The sequence below is a fragment of the Urocampus carinirostris genome, chromosome 3, assembly GCF_059441175.1.
Source record: "Urocampus carinirostris isolate Australia breed hairy pipefish chromosome 3, RoL_Ucar_1.0, whole genome shotgun sequence".
Lineage (NCBI taxonomy): Eukaryota > Metazoa > Chordata > Actinopteri > Syngnathiformes > Syngnathidae > Urocampus > Urocampus carinirostris.
The window spans coordinates 38,530,164-38,554,784 of NC_142351.1; the positions used below are offsets into that span (position 1 = coordinate 38,530,164).

General features: G+C 39.8%; 1 protein-coding gene across 1 annotated transcript in view; it reads left to right on the plus strand.

Moving 5' to 3' along the window:
- LOC148369635 (CLIP-associating protein 1-A-like) overlaps window positions 1–24,621 on the plus strand; it is a 43,243-nt gene that overhangs the window by 13,558 nt on the left and 5,064 nt on the right. Inside the window, exons 9-38 of the mRNA XM_088331742.1 lie at window positions 1,549–1,680; window positions 2,227–2,303; window positions 2,379–2,471; window positions 2,546–2,691; window positions 3,385–3,520; window positions 3,601–3,671; window positions 3,783–3,842; window positions 5,435–5,512; window positions 5,615–5,782; window positions 5,871–5,917; window positions 6,755–6,946; window positions 7,067–7,093; window positions 8,008–8,103; window positions 8,169–8,348; window positions 8,666–8,770; window positions 10,750–10,853; window positions 10,930–10,953; window positions 12,069–12,301; window positions 15,011–15,074; window positions 15,264–15,427; window positions 17,168–17,390; window positions 17,507–17,623; window positions 18,598–18,741; window positions 18,821–18,924; window positions 19,774–19,924; window positions 20,166–20,355; window positions 21,885–22,069; window positions 23,059–23,187; window positions 23,251–23,457; window positions 23,526–23,642. Of these exons, the coding sequence (XP_088187868.1) occupies window positions 1,549–1,680; window positions 2,227–2,303; window positions 2,379–2,471; window positions 2,546–2,691; window positions 3,385–3,520; window positions 3,601–3,671; window positions 3,783–3,842; window positions 5,435–5,512; window positions 5,615–5,782; window positions 5,871–5,917; window positions 6,755–6,946; window positions 7,067–7,093; window positions 8,008–8,103; window positions 8,169–8,348; window positions 8,666–8,770; window positions 10,750–10,853; window positions 10,930–10,953; window positions 12,069–12,301; window positions 15,011–15,074; window positions 15,264–15,427; window positions 17,168–17,390; window positions 17,507–17,623; window positions 18,598–18,741; window positions 18,821–18,924; window positions 19,774–19,924; window positions 20,166–20,355; window positions 21,885–22,069; window positions 23,059–23,187; window positions 23,251–23,457; window positions 23,526–23,642 (3,764 nt within the window). The remainder of the gene's footprint in view (window positions 1–1,548; window positions 1,681–2,226; window positions 2,304–2,378; window positions 2,472–2,545; window positions 2,692–3,384; window positions 3,521–3,600; window positions 3,672–3,782; window positions 3,843–5,434; window positions 5,513–5,614; window positions 5,783–5,870; window positions 5,918–6,754; window positions 6,947–7,066; window positions 7,094–8,007; window positions 8,104–8,168; window positions 8,349–8,665; window positions 8,771–10,749; window positions 10,854–10,929; window positions 10,954–12,068; window positions 12,302–15,010; window positions 15,075–15,263; window positions 15,428–17,167; window positions 17,391–17,506; window positions 17,624–18,597; window positions 18,742–18,820; window positions 18,925–19,773; window positions 19,925–20,165; window positions 20,356–21,884; window positions 22,070–23,058; window positions 23,188–23,250; window positions 23,458–23,525; window positions 23,643–24,621) is intronic.

The window sequence follows — 24,621 nt, forward strand, 5'->3', positions numbered from 1 at the left end:
GCAATCCAGACCTTCAAGGTTCAGTATTCTCGCACAAGATTTAAAAGCCATTATTTTACCTGCTAGGCTATTCATTTATAGAACAAATTAGATGATGACCTTAAGTGTCCCTCTTTTTAAAAAATTCTATACCATAGGCATTTTGGATAAATATACTAAATAAGATAAATATATCAAGATTTTCTTTGGTTATCACATGTTATATCAGTGACTCGCGACACTGTTTTAAGTTTGAAATGTAATTCTCTTGTTTTTTAATTTCTTTGTGTAATAAAGTTCTGTTGATTTCTTTTGGGTACGAATGTCTGCCCTGCAAAGAAAAAAAAGTTTAAAAAATGTAACAGGGGTGGTTACAAGCTCCGGCTTCAGCCTAAGCACATTTTTATGTATAATGTACAATAGTGTTCAGCTGTTTTTTTGTTTGTTTATTTTTTACTGTGTGTTTGTTTTGCAAATACTTTCTTGTTCCCTTTTGTTACTTAGTGGTTGATGCTGTTTTTTTTGTGCTGTACCAGAATAAACGTCATTCATTCATTGATTCATTCTTTCATTAATATTAGAGTTGTGTGAAGAGCCGTTCTTTTTTACAGTGAAATAACAGAGGACCATATGATGATAGATGCTTGACAGTTGTCTCTGGCTATAGATTTTCTCTATCCATCCTCCTCATTCTCCTCCTTTACCGAGACACACACAATGGCTGGTTCTCAATTTGGCTCCACCCACAAGTGATCCTTTGCATTCACGCACCTCCCCTCGTCCCCACCCTCACTTCCTGCTCCCTCCATCCTCATGCCGGCACGGCATGCGTTTGCTGTAGTCAGCAAGAGGACAACGTGCCGTCACTGCGTTTTTCAGAAACATCTGGATTTTTTCCATTTATTTAAAAATAAGAGGAAGGAGACTCGACTTTGATTCCCTCCCAGACATGAAAAGGCAGCAGGGGAGCGACTGACTGTCGGCATGCTGAGGAAACTGGTCTGCCGGCGGATTTGTTCCTGTGAGCTTTTCTTTATGGAAGCACGGATTATCAATAATAGGCTTCATCACATCCACTCCCTTTCAGCTTGCCTTTGATAAACCAAATAATGTGGCTCATTTTTTTCTTGAATATTATACTGTATTCTTAATTGGGCAATTTAGTACTCATGAGGCGGAACCTCCCTATCCTTGTGCTTTGAATGATACCACACTATTATATTGGTCTGTTCTCTTTTTAATAATATTATGATAATACTAAAACTATTCAGAAGCAATATTTTTCTTGGCTGACCTTTTGTTTACCATGTTTTTCTTACGCTGTTTTCTAAATTCAGTTGTGTAAGGATAGGCGACACTAGACCGATTGTTGTGATGCTGAAATGTTGTGTTGTTCTCCAGGAATGTGCTTGTCCTATGTCGTGCGCCCATTTAATTTGAAATGCAGAAAAAGCGGCATGTCTGGCCCACGCAACGTTGTTGAGGCGTGCATTTGTGTCGTCCAGCTCATTGATATTGTGTTTTTCTCTTCTTTTTTTTTAATTTTCTTTTTTTTAACTTTTTATACAGATAAAACCTCCGAGGATAACGATTCTGTGGATGGTGGCTGCTCGACAACCTCATCCAAAGCAGAATTGCTGTTTGGGAGAAAGACTTCTGTGGGTTCGTTGCGACGCCCCGTCTCTAATGCCAAGTCTGCAGGTCAGAGTCCTAGTTTTACTTTTATTTTTCCTCATTAAGCCAGTTAAAAAACAATACAGCCAGCATGGAGACATAGAGAGACTTATGACCTCCTCGACTTACGACCACCTTTTTCCAGCACATGCTTATTTATTTATTTGTTTTAGGAAATGTTTGTAGTTTAATGTTCAGCACGGCAGCACCTAGCAGTCTGGCAATTTTGCTCTTTTTAAGTACAATTTTCTCTTGTATGTGGAATGTAAGGCGGTAAAAACTTCCTTAAATTTATATAAATTGTCCTATCTAGCATGTCAAAGATTATTTCTCTCACGTTAGGAATTATTATTTTTTTTAAAGTGCACTAAAGTGTAATAAATAATAATAGTGCAATAATAGTGCAATTGTGTAATAAAATCATCACTTCCGGTCCCTCTGATAATACGGCATAAATGTCTTAATTAAAATGATGATAGTGTTCCTCATTTTAAGCCACTTTTTTTTTTACTAAAATGCTCTGAAAAATATACTTTTGAGTTTTGATGTAAACCCTTATTTTGTCGTCAACAGGGAGAGATGGATCCAATGCAGGCGCTTTGGATGAGGATGACTTTATCCAAGCTTTCAAAGAAGTTCCTACTGTTCAGGTTAAGTCTTTGGATTCAAGACTCACTACATTGGTCACAATGCACATCTGACGATCAATCTTACTCCTCAATTAGATCTCTTCCAACAGAGAGGTAGAGGAGGCCATGGCAAAAATTCGAGATGTGCTCTCGGATGACAAGCGCGACTGGGAAATCCGAGTGGCAGCGGTAAGATAACCTCTCTGAATTTGATATCACGGACTCTCTTTCGGTTGAGCTTCATTGTCTTTTTCTTGCCTCAGTTGAAGAAGGTGCGCTCACTTGTGTTAGCTGGAGCAGCAGACTTTGACGGTTTCCTGCAGCAGCTTCGGCTCCTGGAGTCGGCGTTCAGACTGTCAGCCAAAGATCTGCGGTCTCAAGTGGTCCGGGAAGCCTGCATTACTCTGGGGTGAGACGGTCTTTCTGTCAAGTCTCCAAAACTGGGTTAAAAACATAAAATAACCCTATTTGCGTCAAAAGTGGACTGATATGCTGCTTGGGTTGTTTTGACACAAAAATGGGTCAAAATATATGATCATTTTTGAAACCTAACATATTGGGTTGCTTGTTGAAAAAAAACCTACCAGTAATCTTATAATTTTACTTTTGGACAAAATAAAGAATTGGTTGTATTGTGCAAAATAACAATCACAACCTTTGTATCATAGAAGTCTACAAGAGTTGAGTTTTTATGTTAAAAATAACACCTAAACATTTAGTCAAGTTGAACGAAAATCCCTCAAATCTTGTTTATTTTTTGGGGTAATGAATTAGTTTTTGTGATTACAGGTAAATAGTTACATCAAAGTACAATAAAGTCAGTGACAAACCATTAATGAAAATTAGTCTCTCAGGGTTTGCTTTGTACAAACTAAAAAAATAAGTAGGTAGTACAAAACCATTCAGAAAAAATCTGATTAATCCAGATATTCAAATGAATGCAATTCATTTTTCACACACTTTGGGTTGGTCCTTGCCTTTCTTTTTAGCCTATCAATCCTATAATAAAAAGAAAGAATGAATGCATTTCCCGATTTTAGTCGAGTCCTACCTGGTTGTGTTGATCTCGAACGGAGTGTCTAATTTATCCTGCCATGTACAGATACTTGTCGTCAGTGCTGGGCCCCCATTTTGATCATGCTGCAGAGGCCATCATCCCCACACTCCTCAACCAGGTTCCCAATAGTGCCAAAGTAATAGCCACCTCCGGTGTGGCTGCTATACGTCTCATCCTAAGAGTAAGTCAAAGAGTCTTTACATTTTTCTCTCATTTAAGAGCACATTGATGCATTAACAAGGTGTTATATATGTTTTTCAGCACACACACTACCATCGTCTCATCCCTATTATCACTAGCAGCTGTGTTTCTAAGTCTGTGGCTGTCAGAAGGTTATTAGTGAAAATTAACGTGACACCCATTTTTTATGGGACTTATGCAAGTAATCAAAGTTGCATGTGTATTTACTCAAATATAATAGTCGATTATTGTTTTGCCTGCAGGCGATCTTATGAGTTTTTGGATCTGCAACTGAAGGAGTGGCACACACATTCTCTGGAGAGGTCAGAAAACATGCCAAACGCATAATAACTTAAGAGAACAGGGACCTATTTCACATAGGAGATATACAGAACCTCCGGACGTGACTTAAATAACAAGAAATACAGACATTTAGTAAAGTCTGCTAATCTTTCACTATGAGTATTGTACTTCATTTGTATTGTTTTCCTCCCCTGCACCTCTGTGCTTTTCCATGACTTGCAGCGCCTACTGTAAAAATTAACGTTTCATAACGCAACTCTCACGAAACATTGCTCCTAGCTAGTCAGTAATGCCAAAGGGGCGGGGAAAGGTAGGAGCTGTGATAGATAGATAGATAGATAGATAGATAGATACTTTGTTCATCCCCGAAGGGAAATTCACATTTCCAGCAGCGTCCCTGAGCTGAGAACAAACAATCGAGAACAATGCACTTGAGCTGACTGTGTGAAACTGGGCTTGTGTCCCTGCGTCCTTCACCTTACTCTGTGCTTTGCAGAAAATTCAGACTTTCTTACACTTACCGTAATTGTGCTTTGGTAGTAAGGGGTGCATTTGAGGGAATGGATGAGTAATGGGATTGAACCGAACACATGATTTCGAATCAGTTTAATACAAAGATAGTCAATGCCCGTGACTAACTTGCAACAGTACTGTTTTTCGAATTGTATTTCAAACAATGTTTTTCAAAAATTCTAAGTCAACTCTTAAATTGCTACCTTCAAATAAACAATGTCACAAATACTGGGAGAAATTAATTTGATCTATTGCCCACCTCTTTTTTAAAATAATAATTTGTCACAGCCCTACTGTGATTATCTGTGAACAAGCAATATGACTAACATTTCTGAGTGAAAGTGGTGACATTGGCAGGAGATTATTCTATCAAGGTAACCTAACACTAACTGCTGGCTTAATAGTGACATGGGGGAGGGTTGGCCGTCTGTGCAAAAGACACATCGTGTTTCTGTGTGGCTGCAGTTTAGAGGAAACATGAGCTAAACCTTGATACCAGGGGAGCTCTCGGATTGTTAACAAGTGTATGTTTTGTATCTGAGAGAGAGAGATAGAGAGAGAGAGAGATGCAAAGAAAGAGATACACGGCAGATTCAAAGGGAGACAGAGAGGGACAGAAAAACAAAGGAGACACACAGTTGGAGAGAGAGAGAGAGAAAGAGACAGTGATACAGAGAGAGAGAGAGATGCACGGAGTGTCAAAGAAAGGAAAAGGGAGACTGAGAAAGGGACAGAGAGAAAGTGAGAAAAAAAGACACACAGCAAGACAGAGTGAGAAAAACACTGACACAGCAAGAGAGAGACAGAGAGAGAGAAAGAAGCAGACAGTAACAGAGACAGAAATAGAGAAACAGTGATGCAGAGACAGAAGAAAGAAAGCTAAAGACCGAGAGATGTAGAGAGAGAGAAAGCCACAGAACAAGATAGAAAGAGCAAGGAGGGTAAGACACATAGACAAACACACACAGAAAATAGAATGAGACAGAGAGACCAACAAAGTAATGGGGAAAGCGAGAAACAGAGAGAGAAATCAAAAAGATAAAGCGAGAGACAGAGATATATATCCACTCACTTGATGTTTTCATGTGTACTCTGGCAGGCATGTAGCTGTTTTAATGGAAACTATTAAAAAGGGAATCCACGATGCAGACGCTGAGGTGCGCTCCGTGGCCAGGAAGTAGGTGTCAAAAATGTTTTGTTTTCTCTAATAATGCTGAAAAGAGTCAGGATAAGATGCTGAGCAGTAGTCAGAAAAAAATGATCAGCGGTGTCCCTGCAGGTGTTACTGGAACTTCCAAAACCACTTCAGTCGGGAAGCCGAGCACTTGTTCCAGGGTTTGGAATCATCCTATCAGAAAGCTCTGCAGGCTCACCTGTGCAGCGCCGATACTTTGATGTCGCGTCCCCCGTCCGATCATTCCTCATCTTCCTCCCAGGAGAGCCTCAAGTGAGATTCTTCTGAAGTGAAATGGAAGGAATTAACTATTTTGTGCCCTTTCACAAAGTCTATTTTTCATTGTCATTGCTGTTCATAGTCGAAATCTGTCAGCAAGAAGCAACACTGGAAGAAGCGTGAACAGATGTAAGTAATTACTCATGCATTTGATTTTTAGGAAGTTGATGCAATAATTCTCAAATTCCTTTTCCATCAACTCAATCATTTCTTTTGACGTCCATACTCCCACCACTGTTAATTTTATATCCACCTTCATATTTTCTTACCATAAGTCAGGGTTTCTTGCAAACTCCACACTAGGAGTCCGGTAGCCGGCGTTGAACCCGGGACCTCTGAACTCTTAGGCGGACATGCTAATAGCAACACATTCTGGTTGCTTTTGTAACGTTTAATGCAAAACGGCATGTCAATCTGTGTGCCAAGTAATTAAAAATATGAATTCATTACATGAACCAACCTTACAAAAATCTTGTTGGATTGTGGTGTCTCTATGTTGTGGTCTTGACTTGGGGATCCATGCATCCTCCAACACCTTCGCCAAGCGTTATTCCATAGCGGCAAGTTTGTTAACATTCATTCTAGCATGACATAGTTGCCTACTCTCCACACTGTTTGGCTATAAGTGCAAAATTTTGGTTAGATTCATCCCTCACTATATCTTTGGTGGGCGAGAGTCTTGTTTCCAACGTGACAGTTGCACCGACCAACATGTAACTGCACCCGCCGGTGTGATAACACCTCAAACCCCTGGTTCAAGTTCAGTCTAAAATCTAGCCGTGTCAGAAAAACAATAATAGTAAGAAATAATGGAACTTATTTTTCTTTCTGTGTGGCTCGGTACCGGTCTCTGTGGTTGCCAACCACTGATGTACTGGATTGCTTCAAAGTCAATACAAGTATTAAAACGCTTTATAGGCAACAAGCAGTAATTTAAACTCTTTTTTCCCCTTGCTTTCGTTTTAGCCAAAGCGGCCCAGGCGTCCAGACCCCCGACGGGGATCTCTTCCCCTGGCACCCTGCAGCGTTCCTGCAGCGACGTGGACGTCAACGCGGCGACCTCGGCCCGCACTCGGATGCCAACCGTGGCGTCGGCGGTGCAAACGTCTTCCTTTAGCTGCGCCTCTGCTCTTCCTCCAGGATCTTATGCTTCCCTTGGTGAGTGGCGATGCATTTTGACCATCCTATAGGATGACTCAATTCAATCCCGACAGCGTTTCAAGGTCACCTGCCCGACCGTTAACCCCTTGTACTTTCTTGGGCTTCCCCGCCGCTCAGACGGTTTGTGGTGTGTGAAAGCAGATGGTAAGCTACCTGTGTCTGCGGGGTAATGCCTGTCAGTCTGTCCCCCTACATCAGATTTATCAGTAAAATTAATTTGTTGATTGTCACCAATTCAGGGATGCACGATAATTATGGGACCAATATTCCTTGAAGACATAATAGAAAATATGTCATTCTTATCAGCCTAATACAAAAAATGCATTGATAATTGGTGACTTGGGGCCACTATTACACTTTGTACGAAGTCTGCTATGTATTTCACAAGGTTTAGAGGCTAAATATTTAGCAATAGTTCGGTAGCGAGCTATTTAGCAAAATTTGCAACTAATTAGCAAAGTTGCTAGTTTATTACTCAGCAAAGTTTTCTAGCGAGGTATTTATCAAAATTTGTTACTATTAACAATGCTTACTATCAGGATTTTTTTTACCAGGTCTGATAAAAAGTTTGCTAAATGAATTTTGAACATGCGAGGAGCCCCCACCTTCGGCAACGGTTGACCGGGGATAATCGATTACGGCCGCAAACGTTCAGCTCATTTTAGGTGGGCCAGAATGGCACGCTTCCTGAAAAGAGTGCCTTCTAACGTTCCCTTTCGCTGCTGTATGGATTTGCGGATAATGGGTCGCGGTCGCATGACTGCACTTAATTTTAGCTGGAAATAACGCTCTGCCGGCCCCACTCACAATAACAGATGATCAGGAGATGTATATCGTTTAAAGATATTGCTCAGAAAAAGCAGGACAAAGTAATCAGTTTTCAGTAGGAAAAAAAGTTATTGTGCACCCCTATTATCCCAATTTTTTAATATTGTTTTTGCATGGTAATTAATTACGAGTATGAATTCAGGAGCAACATGTTATGATTGTTAACCTGCTGTGAAAATGGCTGATAAAATAATATTCTGGTTTCATTCTTCTTTTCTTGATTTTTTTAGGTCGCGTCCGAACCCAGAGGACAAGAACAGCCAAGCATCCTTCCTTACCTGATGGTCGTGGTCGCAGCAAAGGAAAAGTTTCGTCGCAGTCACAACGTACGTAAGACTAAATGAGTGATTCGCATATTTGGATTTCATGGATCAAAATGTCCGTTCTGCAGCCGGGAGCAGGTCGGGTTCCCCGGGTCGAATCCTTGGCTCTCCTCACGGGAGGATGGTCAGGCTGCCCGCGGGCAGTGCCACGGCTTCTGTCAACAGCAATCTGAGTATAAGTCGGCGCTCGCGAGGGCCTCGCAGCCATGGCTGCAGCCGAGAGACCAGCCCCAACAAATCAGGTGCCGGTAAGGATTAGGGAAATGATTATGCTGAAAAAGAACAGATGACATTAATCATGTTTTTTTAACTCTTTGTATGCTGTTGCGGACAGTCAATACCAGGGATGCCCCAATAAACAGTATATAAATTTTGAGTCCCGAAAATATCGTGCATCCCTAATAAATGTGACTTAAACTATCACTATTCCATTCCTTTCAATTAACCCTCTCTTTATTGTCTGTCATGACTAATGCTCCTGCATAGCTAAAAATGCTAAGCTAACAACTGAACTCTTGCTCTGTGCTGCTGTCCGTCTGCGCCCGCCTATGTCTCGATGCCCCAGCACGGAGCCGTATCCCTCGACCCAGTCTGAGTCAGGGCTGCAGCCGGGAAACCAGTCGCGAAAGCAGTCGTGACGCCAGCCCCTCCAGGGGTTTCTCCCCCCTGGGTGAGTATGGTATGAAAGCCCAGATAGTCGGGTTCTCTGATCATTACAACAAATGGGAATGTTTTTCACATCTCTTTCATTCTTTTGTTTCTTACCTGTTGATTTGTTTTCCTGCATGCTCTAATTCTGATCTCTTTTTCTTCGACATGTACAAATAAAACATTAAATCAATCAGACTCAATATGTTAATATTAGAGGTGCAACAAGTAATCAATTAATCGACGAATGTTTATGAAACCTATTGAGGATTACTTTTACAATTGATGATTATTAACCTCTCAAAATAAGTTTTCAGCTGTTTTTCATGACAGGAAGAGAATAATCTTTGCCTTTATTAAACATTTCATTGATTATGGTACCTAAATGTAATTTTTACACAACATAAATGACATGGTTTCTAAATTTTAAAATGTTGGTCTGCCACGACCGTGCATCCGTTTTTTTTTTTTTTTTTTTTTTCAAATCACAGGTAACATCAGACCTAAGAAATATTTTGCTTATGTTCACATCTACTTAAGACCACATCAGACCGATGCTAAGTTTTCCATAAGATACTCATTTTTTCTGACAGATCCTTATTTAATTCTCCTGGTGTATGCTAAAAATCTTTTCCAGCGGTTTCCTATTTTCTCCAAGTGATGCTCATTTTTTCTGACATGTGCTTATTTTTTTTTCCTGGCGGATGCTTAAAAATCATTTTCAACGGATGGTTATTTTCTCCAAGTGATGCTCATTTTTTTTCCGAGCAAAATTTCCGGATGCTCAGTTTTTTTCATGAAGATTCTTCTTTTTTTCATTCAGATTCTAATTATTCCATCAGATGGTCAATCTTTTCAGTGCATGCTCATTTTTCCAGTAAGTTCTCATTATTAGAAGAAAATAATCAATGGAAGGCGCTTCAGCGTGTACCTGGCAACGCATACTACAATTTTGGCAGCCAGCAGGCACAGAAATCTACATTTACTTTTGCATTAATTAGATGATGTTTCGGCAGCAGATGGCGGCATTGTGATAGATTTACGACTGGTCAAACCAAGTCGTGAGTCAAATGTTACCTGTCTTGAATTTCTTTAAAATATTTTTGAGGGAGAATAATCAACATTTTTACCTTGTTTTCTCAGAAAGCACGAGCCAAACCATTAATTAATTGATTGTAAATATATAATTCCTAAAACTGTTTATTGAACTGATTCAAGGTTACATTTGTGATTTAGCCCTCATACAAGATATATTGACTCTGCAGGTTATACTTATGAGTTATACCACATACAATATGATATACTGACTTTGCACACACAAAACTCATTATATAAATCCAAACAAGGTCAAAAGCCGCTACTGTCTATTTTATATTAATGAGTGTACTATATCAAGGTAAAACCTGACCAAACACACACAAGATGTTATTGTTTAATTTAGACCAAGGCAATGTTTTAACACTGATGGTACAGCTATGCTAAGCACTACACTGTGCAGAAAAGTACAGAAAATTGAACCACAAACTTTCAAAGCAACTGACACCTCACCCTCCCACGACAAGCCACTGTTGCTAAAATGGAATTTCTTAGTTGGGCATTCAGTGGAATTCATAGGATCTATTCTACTAGGAGAGCCAAAAGTGATGAAAAACCTTGCTCAAAGGGCAGGTAAATGGAAACAACTATGTTTTTATCACAACTGGACATAGAAGACGTTGTGCTTTTTCCTGTCTGCCCTTTTTTCCTTTTGTTCTGTCAATTGTTGATCAGAGCTTTTGAATTTTAGCATGTAACCTTGAATATGATGACCAGCGGAAGATAAATATCAATCGATCAAACTAAATAATTTATAGAATGGTCAATTATAATACAATAATTTGTTGCAGTCTAATATAATTTTTAAAGTAGTTTGTAGAATGTGGTTTCAACAGTATAGATATAATAAAATTTATCTATACATTTTTGTGTCTGCACTTTCTGACATTTCAATTTTTCTCTCAGCCGCTGACCGCCTGTCTCACCAAGCTCGCATTTCAGCCTCCGTCAATGCCATGAGGATCCTAAACACGGGCACTGAGGTGGAGGCGGCTGTTGCTGATGCACTGGTGAGAAGCCAAAATGTCATGTCCTTTGGAGTTGATATATATATCACATTTATTTCCTCCCACTTCTACATTGCAGCTCTTAGGAGACTCGCGGAGTAAGGTACTGATGCTGATAGTTTGTGTGTCAGCATGAGCATGAAAAATGTCAGACTATATGTGAGATAATTTTAATACAGTAGACCCCTGTTCTGAGGTTGATCGATAAGTTAAATTGCCATATAGCGGTGGATAAAAACCTATGCCAATTAACTAATGCGTTTGGAACCTCTTTTTGCCCCACAATAAAAAAAAAAAACAATTAACAGCGTATTATTATAATGTAGCATTTTTAGCTTGTGTTTAGAAGGAAATCATTTCTGTATTTTTGAGTGCCGATTTCAGTTACCCCAGACTTCCAAAAGAGGGCGACAAATATTCACACTATAAAGATAAAAATTAGTCTAATACTTTTAAAAGCCCTACTCATTTGTTTGTTAATTGGTGGTTTATTGATTTGGTGTTGAATTACTATTTCTGTAAAAAACCGTCAAGTCATAAATTAAATTGATTTCAAAGCATTAAAGGATTGTCATGCCCTTTCTTTGATACCCCTGATTTGTCAATTGGTTACAGCTATGCAACAGAGAAATGGTAGTGATTTGTGTGGTTTCTTTGTTTTTCTTTATAATTTTATGCTGCATTTCCATTTTTATGTTTCTCCTAGTCCTTCTCGCATCCCAGTATTATATAGTTGAGTAGCAAATTCTTTACGAAGAATACAATATTCGGTACTGGAAAAAGAGAAAGGTCCTGGGAGACATAGTTCGACCACTAGCTTATCAGCGTTTTGATGCTATGAAATACAGTAAACCAACAGCAACTAGCGTCTTAAATGACTTCAACCAATAGCAGACAGGCATCTTAGAGATGTAACTCATATGTAGAAACTCTGCAAAGGTTTTAAAATCGTTTGTAAAGTTTTTAAGTGGGGAAAATGCTGTAAAAACACATTTCTCACACTGTATAGTGAAAACGCTGTTCGGCAGGGACACTGTATCTCAGGGGTCTACTGTACACATAGTCGTCACAATTGTGAACTATGAATTTGTTTGCGTTCCCTGCTAACACACCGGCCTGGTCCCAAAACTAACTCTGCCAATGTCTCTTTTCCCTGCATGTAGACACGAGAGCTGTAAGTCCAAGCCAGTATCACATTTTTGACTGTTCTTCCTCCAGCAACGCTCAGTGCGGCGGCACTTTGAGTCACCGGGCATGTTTTCAGATGACGACGCAAACAGCGACGCCTCTAGCGCGTGTTCGGATCGATCGTACAGCTCACGCAATGGGGGAATGCGTCACACGGACGACGTGGCGGAAATTCTCAACCACTGCGCCAGCTCCAATTTTTCTGAGAGGAAGGAAGGCCTGCTAGCGCTACAGAACGTGCTCAGGAGCCACAGAATGCTCAGGTTAGGAACTCGAGAGTCAGTCTCTTTTTAAAATACACCTTTAAACAAACACAAGCTGCAATTTTTGCCAATGTCACGTTCATTTTTAATTCACAGCATCGTAAATTCCGGACTACGTAGCGCACCTGATTAAAAGCCACATGCGCTAATTTAGGGAAGAAACTCAACTTTGTTTTTGTACAAGGCTCGTTGAATTTCAAGACACGTTCTTGAACTCCTCTACGTACATTTCTCACATTTTAAAACATCACTGGTGAAATGTCTATTGCAGAAAAGTAACATTGTGCTGGAATTAAGACATTTGTTTATGGACTATGTCCGCATCTGATTCTACTAGCAAAGCAGTCAATATTAAATTGGCATTAACATATACGCAGAAGTGCAACAAAATCATCATACATAAATGCTTGGAGTCAAACAAGTAGTGTCAACTGATTGTATATTCTAGTGTGACAGCAGGTGAACAATTATCAGGTTTACTTTTCCTATCGGGCCAAAACGTTTACGTCATATCAGGCTGTGGCCAGTTCGATTACGGTCAGCCCAATAATTATCTTGTACCCCAATTAGTTAATAACTTGTGTCTGCATGTATACCATTTTTTATGTATTAGAAGCAATACTTGGTCTCCTTTTTATCACTTTGTCATGTTCGCGAGGGATGGGAAAGCTCAAGATCAGTCGCATGGCAAAGCAATTCTACTGGCTGTTGTGATTGTAGGGGCTTTGGAATTCTAGTCTGTACAGTACATTGAGTTTTAATTTGAGAATGTTTTTGTCACACTCCTGCGTTTATGTTAATTACAATTTTTATTAATATGGACTGCTGTGCTAGTTCATAAAGATTGACTGCTGCAGACAGTCAACAAGTGTCAGAGTTTATGTGTTTGTCTGCAATCCGCGAAAATCAACCCAAAAAAACACAATCCGGGTCATCGGCACCAAAAATGTCAGAGTTTATAAAGATATAAACTTGTTGCTGGCGGAATTATTCAGATAAAAGCACTTATTGATTTTTAATCTACTCCGTAAATGTAGAGAGGACAGCCCGGTCGCCATCTTGCCAAGCTAACCGGGCCGAACTGCCTACATCCGGTCAGTAGACGTGATTTATTGAGAAGTCGCACATAAAGTGGAAATGGAGTCACACATGAGTGTCATATCACATTACAATGAAATTAGACTGAAAACGTATTACAAATAATAGAAATAGACTGATCTTTGTAACGTGACTGTGTGTGATGATTACTTAGACTGATCTTTGAAATGTGACTATGTGTGTGTGTGATGATTACTTGTATATTAGGAATATAAAAACAGGTTAATTTCATAGCATGGGAGTCTGAAAAATACACAACTAAAAATAGCTAACTTTACAACAAGCAAGTGTCTCAATTGCAGCACAATATATTACTTTTCTGTGCTAGACATTTCCCTGCTGATTCTGCCAAGATACTCCATAGGAACAGTGAAAATCTCGTTCATTCATTTATGCGTATAACTAATTAGATGACGAGGCATTTGGTTACCGAAGGGAGTCAGTTACTCCAGCTGTTTACCCACACTTAATGGAATTTCTTCACTTTGACATTCATAGCAGTTGGCAGAAATCACATTGCCTCATCACCCGCCGTGTGACGCACCGCTCGACCATTTATGGTGCACTGCCATTTCAATGCAGGGCCCTAATGGGCACAGTAGTTGAAGAGATAAGCGGGTAGGGCTCGGCGAGCGTCTAAAGGCACCGCCGACACTCTAGCAACCATCTGCCTTGTGAGAAAAAAAAATAGAAAAAGCCACATCGTATTGTAAACTGCAGTTGTTTGAAAACTGTATTTATATCATATATACTTGCAGGGTTGGGTAGGGTTACTTTAACTTGATAACTTTCAATTACTTTTGGATTACTCCAATACCAAATATGATAATAAAAGACAAAAGAAACTAAATATGAATAAAATTATGACTCACAACACGTGGTAAGCTTTCTCTCCTGGCTTTGATCTCTTTGATCTCCGGCAAATTTAACAAAATGCGACAGAAACATAATGAAAATAAATCCAAACAGCTTGCCAACATCATTTTTGCCGTTCCATGTATTCCGTTACTCCCCAAGCCTGCTCAAAATTTAGTAATTTTATTCATATTTAGTTTCTTGTGTCTTTTATTAGCATATTTTGTATTGGAGTAATCCAAAAGTAATCGAAAGTAATCAAGTTAAAGTAACCCTACCCAACCCTGTATACTTGCATATTAGGGGTCACCGACCTTCTTGAGGCTGAGAGCTACTTTTTGTCACTAAATAGCAAAAAGGGCTATCTATTTAATATGCATTTCTAAAAGAAAATATCATTACTATGTTGTTGCCATTTTCTTATTTTATCATTAGGTTGTAATTAGAAGTACGAATAAGAAATGGCTCAGTTCACCACTAAAACATCTGCCTCGCATAAGGGCCCTGAGTGGTTTACATATATTGTATGCTATTTTCAGAACTCATCTGTGGTCTATTCGGGTGTATTAGGGTGCTCACATGCATGAATAAAACCAAGGTGAAAATATAACTATTAATCCTATGCTGTATTGCGGTTTGCAGTTTTGGTACTTTGCGGGTTTTCATCGTGCATTGTTAGTGATATTTATATGACCAAAATGCACATTCTTGATTATTTCACAATGTATTAAAGTTGTTGGGGGATTTGTGTCTCAGTCGTGTGGAACTGAAAAGACTCTGCGAAATCTTCACCAGGATGTTTGCAGATCCTCACAGCAAGGTAACGCGCAATCAATAAATTTCAGCATCACTTGATTGTTTTCTTGCAACTAACTGATAAAAAACACTATTACATTGCATGACTCCTTGACCCGTGTGGACTCTTAACCAACACCAGAGAGTAAGTGTCATATTTTCGAGCGGTTGGGATCTTTTTTGTGTGAAAAAAAAATTCATGTTTTCCTTTTAGGTCTTCAGTATGTTTTTGGAGACTCTGGTGGACTTCATAGTCCTCCACCGGGAAGACCTTTCTGACTGGCTCTTCGTCCTGCTCACCCAGCTGCTGAAAAAAATGGGTGCCGACCTCCTGGGCTCTGTCCAGGCCAAAGTTCAAAAGGCACTGGACGTCACCTGGTGTGGAATGGTCACTTTGTTTTAGGGATGCACCGAATTCTCGCAGATATTTTTTCTTTGCTGAAAATGACCTAAAGTGCATCAGCATTTAGAACAGAAAGAAAAAATAAAAACAAAAAAGTTTGTTGAGAAAACCGATGTCATGATGACACGACGTCTATACTGAGGCGAGCTTTGTAAACCTGGCATTTTTTTTAGGGAGTTTGCGCACGTTGCGGCAGATTTTTTTATTTGAACAAGGAAAGGAAGGAGTTGGAGGTAAAAACAATAGCTCTACCAAGCTTTTACCAACAAGACATTTTTTTTTTTTTTTAAATAGCTGTATTTTGGATAAGTAACTAGTTGCAAACTATTGTCTACATGCTAAGACTACTGAGCTCACTTACTACAGTTGAGCTGTTTTAATTAGTAAACATGTATTTTGTGTGTGACATTCAATAAGTTCGTTCCTAAAGTCGATTGGTTAGTGATGTGCAAGTGAAATATAACTTATTATTGTTTTTCACTTTGTTACTGATTTTTTCTTTTGTCTACTACCACACCCCCTTAATTGTTGTAATCTGTACTATGTGTGACATTCAATTTGTTTGTTCCTGAAGTCAATTAGCTTGCCCCAAGCTATGTATGTTGTGGGCAGTGTTAGGCGCGTTACTGGAAAATCTAGTTATAATTAGTTATAGCTTTTGGTTACTTCATTTGAAGAAATATTTTACGTTACCTTCCAGACTACTACAACCCAAAAGTAGCGCATTACTCTGAAAGTAACTAGTTGCAAACTATTGTATATACTAGCATAGAAGCTGACCCCCTAAATTGCTTTTAATCATCCACATAATAAAATTAACTAAACAAAACGTGTACACCAACCTGTGGAAGTGGTGAACCCTTCATTTGTATTGGTTTGTGCAGTCCTGAGAGCTTGCAGTTGGCCGAGACACTCCACATCAATTTTGTCTCTGGGCCTCAAACCACTTTCCTTCTACATTTGTGGGTACTGTCCAAAACGTTTTCTTTTTTTCTCCTGGCATGATGTATTGCAAAATAAAAAGACTAAAATTCAGCACACGTTTACCATAAATTCTGTGCTTACGTTTGCCCCATTGATTTTTTGTTTCCTTATAAGTCCTGCCCCCTCCCCACGAGCTGCCTACCATTTGGTACTGGTGACAGAACACAATTTGTGCTTATAAACTGACCCCTTGATTTCAGGATTTTCTTTTATAGTTGTTAATAGGGCTATGATGCAAGTATATACGGTAGGGAGAATATCCCCACGAGTACAAATTTAGCATTCTCGTACCGTGCTTGATGGTGCCACTGCAACTGTATTTGGTTGTAAATATGAACATAGCTACCCTTCTTGAGCAGTGTTGTCGGATTGAAGGGGTGAGCGAAGGAGAAACGGCAATTTGAGGATGTTTTGATCCACGAACCGCTTTTAAAATGTAGTGGAGTAACGCACCCTGTTGTAATGACAATTGAGTTAGAACATTTCATGGATGGTGTTACAGTACTCGTTACTGGTAAAAGTAATTGCGTTCTAGCAATGTGTTTCTTTGTCATGCATTAGTCCCAACTCCTACTCTATAGTTTTCTTTTCATTTCATTGCTCATTCACTGTTTCGGCCAAGCGTTACACATTTTTCAGTTTCGGCCCCAAATTCTAAGTTTGGTGCATCCTTAGTAATTTTGCAATGATATAATCAACATTGTTGGATCAAATCCTCCTTTTATCCCCAGTGAATGTTTCCCGTATGAGCAACAGTTCAATATTCTGATGCGCTTCATCGTGGACCAGACTCAGACGCCCAACCTGAAGGTAAAGGTGGCCATCCTGCGCTACATCGCGGCGCTTGCCCGACGGATGGACCCTGCTGGCTTCATCAACACCAGCGAGACGCGCTTGGCCGTCTCGCGCATCATCACGTGGACCACAGAACCAAAAAGCTCTGATGTCCGGAAGGTAGGCTCTTTTCAATGTCATTGCCGCCACTTCTCCATCCTCCATATTCATTTGAGTTCTTGTCAGGTTTTATGATTTTCCTTTTTTTGTCACATCTTCATCTTTCCCACAATCAGCATTTGTTGATTTCACCAAACTCCCAGAGCCTCCATAACTGGGAGGATTTGTCAGTTCGAGCAGGCACCGCGGCCTCTCTGCCTGGGGAGGGCAACCTGGAGGAGAAGTGCAAGCAGGTAGAATCAGACTGAAAACTTTGGTTGGTGTTGACAGTTTTGAACTTGAAAACGTAACCTTAAACTGAAAATGTGTTTCGTAATCTAGAAACAGGAGTTACCAACCTTGTTAAAGCTGAAAGGGTACTTTTTTGTTACTGATTAGCGTAAAGAGCTACCCTTTTGATACTCATTCCTAAAAAAACCTATTATGTCATAGCTATATCCTTACTATGATTTTATTTAGTGTTATTTCAAGGGTATAATCATTAGAAGAAGGGTTAAAACACGCTCAAACATCATGACAGTTAGAACTCAAATTTCCTAGAAAATCACAATAAACCTTACTGATGAGCTTTTTTCAGAACCATTCCATGGGCTTCTCAGTTGTTCTTAGAGTGGGGCTACCAGGTATGTTGGTTACCCTTTATCTAGAATTTTGTCAAAAAAATTACTGAATTAGAAATGAAAGTTATTGTGTAAAAATGTTTTCAGTTAAAATACAATTTTGATTGACTAAGCACTCATTTTCATTTTTTTCTAATATTTATATTTTTCAGTTTCAAATCTTTTTTTTCAGGTTCCATTTTTTTTGTCCACTTTTGAATTTTTTTTCAGTTTCTGATCTATTTTTTAGTTTAATATTTTTGTTCTTGATGTTATGTTAGTTGAATTGGGTGTGGAATTATTGCAGGGTGACATTATGTTGCCAATTGACATGTAGGACAAAACCAAGCCTCTTTACATGCTTATAACTGTCCTAGCCCTATACAATTTCCTGACGTGACAAAAAAAGAATTTGAAGTGCTGGGGAACTAAACTATTAGATAGCTTAGTCGTTGGGAAGCTAAAAAAAAGCTAGATGACATACTGCATTTGACCACTAGATAAGAGGTATGTCCCAACAAATACAAAGCACTAAATTATCTTCCCATGATTGACCTGTAGATTGGATGGACATAATTTTCTAAACAACCCTATTTGCATCCATCCAGGCGGCTCAGGAGGTGCTTATCGCGCTCTTTGAGCTCAACACACCCGAGTTCACCATGTTACTCGGAGCTTTGCCCAAAACCTTTCAAGATGGGACGACAAAATTGTTGCACAACCACCTGAGAAGCACCAGTGGCATCAGCATGGTAGAGCATAATAAAACATACACCCCATGCACACACTGGATTGCATTTTTAACATTTTCGAGATGGACGTGTTGTACAGTCTCCAAGCAGCTCAGCAGGTCGAACGACTCCGCGTCAGTCCAGCAGCCGCAGCAGCCCGTTGACATCTCCCACCTCCTACTCCCATGGGGGGCTTTCTCCGAGGTACAATTGTTTGACTTCCACAAATAGATATAAATATCCTAAATTTAATTCCTGCCGTGCAAATCTTGTTTGGGTGTGATCTGCATTCTTGAGTAAAATGTTTGATATCTGAAGAAGAACAATGCTTCCAGCATTCCCACAATAAAGAATAAAAAGAACAGAAGTGGGATAGCTTCCAGCATTCCCACAATAATATTCCAAATACAGTAGACCCAGAGATACAGCAATGGTGCTTTACGACGTTTTCACTTCACTGTGTCCCTCTTTATGGCATTTTCCCTACTTTCCAACGTGAACGTGTTTTATTGCTTTTCATTTATATCACAGAGCAACTATATACTTTCTGGAAGCATCGCAGATTGATTGGCCCAAAGGCATAAGAATGAATTAATTCATAAACTCCACCAGAATGTTGAAAAAAACTCTGCCATTAAAAGAAGATGCCTCATGATCTCTTGTTTTTCTAAATGACTGGTCCCCAAATGCATCGACATGAGACAAAAGCGGTTTACAGAGTTTATTTACTGCGCTGGAGCAGGTACTGGAGGTAGAACCAAGAAGGCAGGGTCACACCAGGCGGATCGTTCTGGACAGAATTCACCAGCGGAGCGCTACTGTGTTAGCCAAGCTTACATACTAATTTGACAAGCTGATGAGAGGCTGGTGTGTCTCGTCACAGCATCAGCAGCCGGTCATACACCCAGCCACACACTACCTGCAGGGAAACTAAAAGAAGGAGAGAGGAGCACAGAACAAAATAAGACCCTCAAGATATCACATGGTTGTCTATGCTGCTCACCTGTTTGAATCTCTCAATTTACCATCTATTGAAATGTCTCAACCTTGTAGCAGCATGCCAGAGTGCGACAGCGAGAACCTAAACTCCGAGGAGATCTACAGCTCCCTGCGTGGCGTCACCGAGGCCATCCAGAACTTCAGTTACCGCAGCCAAGAAGATACGACTGAGCTGCTCAAGAGAGACGGAACACGGGACACCACGGTAAGCGGAGCAACGCATTCAGTGATTAGTCTGTACACATCCATGGGATACGGCAACACCGCCTTAAGACCTTTTCTGGATAAGCTGTTTTCTTGGCCCCTCTTTACTACATTTTCCCCGGACCGGATTGCCCAGGTCTGCTCATGCACCCGCTGCATCCACTTGACCAGGGGATTAACCTGTCGTACCGTGGTTTCTACTGTATTGAAAACTCTCCTTAATACTTAATTGTCTCTTGGAGGTTGAACACGGTGGCGCACCCTCACACTTGGACCTTCGGCCATACGGCGATTTGGTGATGGAGACCGGACGGACGGCACTCGACAACAAGACTTCGTCACTAAACACTCCTTCGGCACGCTCGTCCACCTTGCAGCGTTTACGAGAATACAACCCGCACAACTATGACGTCAAAGACTCTAGGCAAAACGGTCCGTCTTAAAAAATTCTGAGACTTGGACTTTATTTTCCCCAAACTGTGATTATTTTCTATGTACATAGCTCATGTTTGATAATGATTACATTGTGGGTTCAAATCCAGCTCCAGACTTCTTGTGCGGAGTTTGTATGTTCTCCCAGTGCTTGCGTGGGTTTCCTCCGGGCACTCCGGTTTCCTCCCACATTCCAAAAACATGCATTTCAGGTGAATTGGCCGGTCCAAATTGTCCCTAGGTGTGAATGAGCGAGTGAGTTGTCTGTCCCCGTGTGCCCTGCGATTGGCTGGCAACCAGTTCAGGGTGTCCCCTGCCCACTGCCCGATGATTGCTGGGATGGGCTCCAGCACCCCCGCGACCCTACTGAGGATAAGTGGTGTAGCTAATGAGATGAGATGAGATAATGAGACATTAGACCCCCGGGATACTGTACTATACGGTATGAATAAGGGGGAATCAGGCTTCTACCATTCTGAAGCTGAAGGTGAGATATTATTCTCAACATACCCTTTAAGAAAAAGCTAATTCAATGTGGGCTTGTAAACAGTATATCCTGTGTGGGGACGCAAAGTTTAACTCCTCTCGTGCCAAAGGTGTAATTAGGTTGTGCATATTTAAAAAAATGTTTTCATTTATAGTAAGTATACAAAATAAAACAATTGAAAAATAAAGATTACACAATGTCATATTCAGAAGACCCCCCCAAAAATGGTGGGTCAAATATGTAACCCAATTTGGCTCAGCATTGCACATATATTTAATTTTGTTATTTTTGTAAAATACCAGGAGAAATGGGTCATTTTGATGATGATATATGTATTGCATTCGAGCAAGAACGATGAAAATCTTGCTCAACACTGCGCAAAACAAATGCATGCGGCTTATAAAAATTATGAGAGCGGCTGAAGCAAAGCTTTTATATAAGCCCAGCCGTTACTTGTTTGGTTCGATATTTTTCTGCTTTTGTTTTGCTTCACTGTTATCTACACATAGCTTTTACATTCAAATATCTACTGCCCACGGTTAACAAAAAATACACAAAAAATGTAGATTTTTTTTCAGACAAGTACCTTTAATGTGGAAAGTGCAACGTAACAATCTTTTAGAATAACCATTAACATTGCGGTCATTAAAATTGTTTATAATTTCCAAAACGACAGATATATTTTTTTCTCATAAAACACCCAAAAATGTAATTCAGAATTTGGGGTCCATTTTTAAAATATTTTTATATATCTATATTCTTGCCTTTTGTATCGATAAATGCATGTTTGATTTTTATTTCTCTACTCTTGTTTTGGAAAAATGTCACTGCACTATTTTTCATTGAACTATAATTGAAGTTGTACTATCTTTTAAATATTTGCCTCTCTCCTAAAATTTGAAGGGTATAGACCTCCCCTAAACGTAAGAATTCCTTTTTGTGGAGAGCAACTAAATTCTAGGACCACCAAATGAGCTCACAGCTAGCCAGCTTACGGCCCGAGTGTCATACAGACAACGCTAAATGCCACCGTTTCCTGCAGGAGTGACCGAGCACCTGGTAGGGGAGCTGCTTAAGGAGCTGTCTCATGACCTTGCGGGCACTGAGGAGCAGCGCATCACCTTGCTGGAGTTGCTGAAAGTGGCACGGGAGGATGCACTTGTGGTTTGGGACGACCACTTCAAGACCATGTTGTTACTCCTCCTGGAGATGCTGGGAGACAAAGACGTAAGAATCAAAACAAAAAATGCGCACAAATAAACTAAGACTAAGCCCATCCCTAATAGAGATCCACTTGTACCTGGTGCTACAGTTAACATGAAAAAGTAACTGAGTTACTTGAGTAATTACTTAGTCTTAAAAGTACTGGAAACATCCAACTTACATCTGGTATTGGTCCGGGGAAAAAAAACTGTCTTAATTTCTTTACAGCGGCGACATCTGCTGCAGAGAATGTATGTAGTTACTTTACTGAGTGTCAGGGTAGATAGCTGTGCCGGCTGACTGCAAAGTTGTCTTACATGTTGCCATGTTGTTCCACTCTGCCGTGCCAGACATTGAATTATAAAAATAAACATATGCGTGAGAAAATTTGCATTTTGCTGAACAAAATTGCATCAATTGAAAAAAATGAGCACATGATGGGGAAAAAAGAAGTCTGTTGGAAGAAAATGAGCATTTGTCTGAAAGTGAGCATCCATCTTTGACTTTACAAAAAAAAAAAACAAGGATGTAAAATACAAATACAACAACAAAAAAATATATATATAATCAATTCTTTTTTCAATATAAAGACTGTCTTTGTAAAGACAATGTAACAGAAAAAATGTATCATTATCTTTTTGAAGGCCGTACACAGTAAAACAAACTATTTAATTATTTTGAATACATTTTCTGAATAGTTTCCCGCCTGCTTCACATAATTTTTAGTTTAACTTGCTCCAACTCAAGTTTTTTTTTTTACGCTTCTCTTTTTTTGATATACCTAACCAGGGCTTTGTCCCCAGCACATATAATATGTGTTTTTTCAAAGTTTGGAATAAACTTAGTTTCTGAAAGTGTAATCTGATGTATCGAAACGAAACGAGACTAGACACATTTAATCATGTAAATATGATGACCTAGAATAAATATAATGATCTCTTTAAACAGAAGCTATTTCTTAAAATTCAAGCAACATTGTTCGTACATTAGAAACATTGGACTCTTATTTGCAGTACATGATCCGGGCGCTGGCTTTGAGAGTGTTGAAGGAGATCCTGAGAAATCAACCGAGTCTCTTTAAGAACTACACCGAACTCACCATCATGAAGACGCTGGAAGCTCACAAAGATTCACATAAAGAGGTGAGCGTTGTGCGAAGGCAGACATGTTTTTTTCTGTCTAACCAATGCAAATGTGTGTTGAAGGTGGTGCGCGCAGCGGAAGAGGCGGCGTCAACGCTGGCAGGCTCCATCCACCCCGAGCAGTGCATCAAGGTGTTGTGCCCCATCGTGCAGACGGCCGACTTTCCCATTAACTTGGCCGCCATCAAGATGCAGACGAAGGCCATTGAACGCGTGGCCAAGGAGCCCCTTCATCCGCTGCTCCAAGACATCATTCCAGGATTACTGCAGGTGAGGCGAGAGTTTGCAGTCAGTTTTCACTGTGCTGCACGTTTGAATTTATCGTCCGGCCAACGTAGGGCTACGACGACACTGAAAGCAGGGTGAGGAAGGCCAGCGTCTTCTGTCTGGTGGCCATTTACGCTGTGATTGGAGAGGAACTCAAGCCCTTCCTGTCTCAGCTCACAGGGAGCAAGGTAGGACTCCAATTAATTCATCATGGATTCAACAAGTCAACCATTGCGAAAGGGAAGCAGAAGTTGTTGTTTGTGGCTGTTCCCAATCGAAAAGGCTTGGACGGGGCGCCGGACATGAAAGCGATGAGGAGAGCGTGAAATTAAGAAGGGGACTGAGAGAGAAAGGGTGAAAGAGAATTTAAAACATAGTGAGAAAGACAATAAAGAGATAATTGATAGAGAAATCAAGAAGGAATAAGACAAATAGAGGAAAATATAAATGTAAAGAAATGCATATGGATAGAATGAGAAAAAATGAGATAGAGAAATAATGAAATTGAGCCAAAGAGAAATCAAAATGATGAAGGAAAGAGGAATAAATAGGGAATTAAAAGAAAGATTTGGAGATTGAAAGCGAGAATGAGAAAAGGAAGGAACGAGAGAAAGAATATACACAAAGAGAATGAAAGATATGAGAAAGAAAAAATAAAACGGAACAAGGAAACAGGAAGACATAAAAAGGAATTAAAGAAATAATTCAATAGATAATAAAAAATAAATAAATAAAGGAATTAGAAAAATAATGAAAGAGATTAAGAAAATGCGGGGCGGCAGTAGCTCAGGAGGTAGAGTGATCGTTTTAGAATTAAGGGATCCCAGTTCGAATCCCAGCTTGTCCGTGTTACATGTCGAAGTGTCCTTGGGTAAGACACTGAACCCCCCAATACCCCCAATAAGCAGGTTAGCGCCTTACATGGCTGCACAGATCACGGCCGCTATTGGGAAATGTGAAGCACAATGTAAAGCGCTTTGGGAAGTCATTGACTTGAAAAGCGCTATATAAATGCAGATCATTTCATTTCATTTCATTTAAGAAAATGAGAGAGTTAAAGAGATGAGAAAGAGAGAAAGAATGAGAATAATTGAGAAAAAACAAGGGAAGTAAGAAAGATCAAAAAGAAATATATAGAGACATTGAGATGAAGAAAAAGAATTAGAG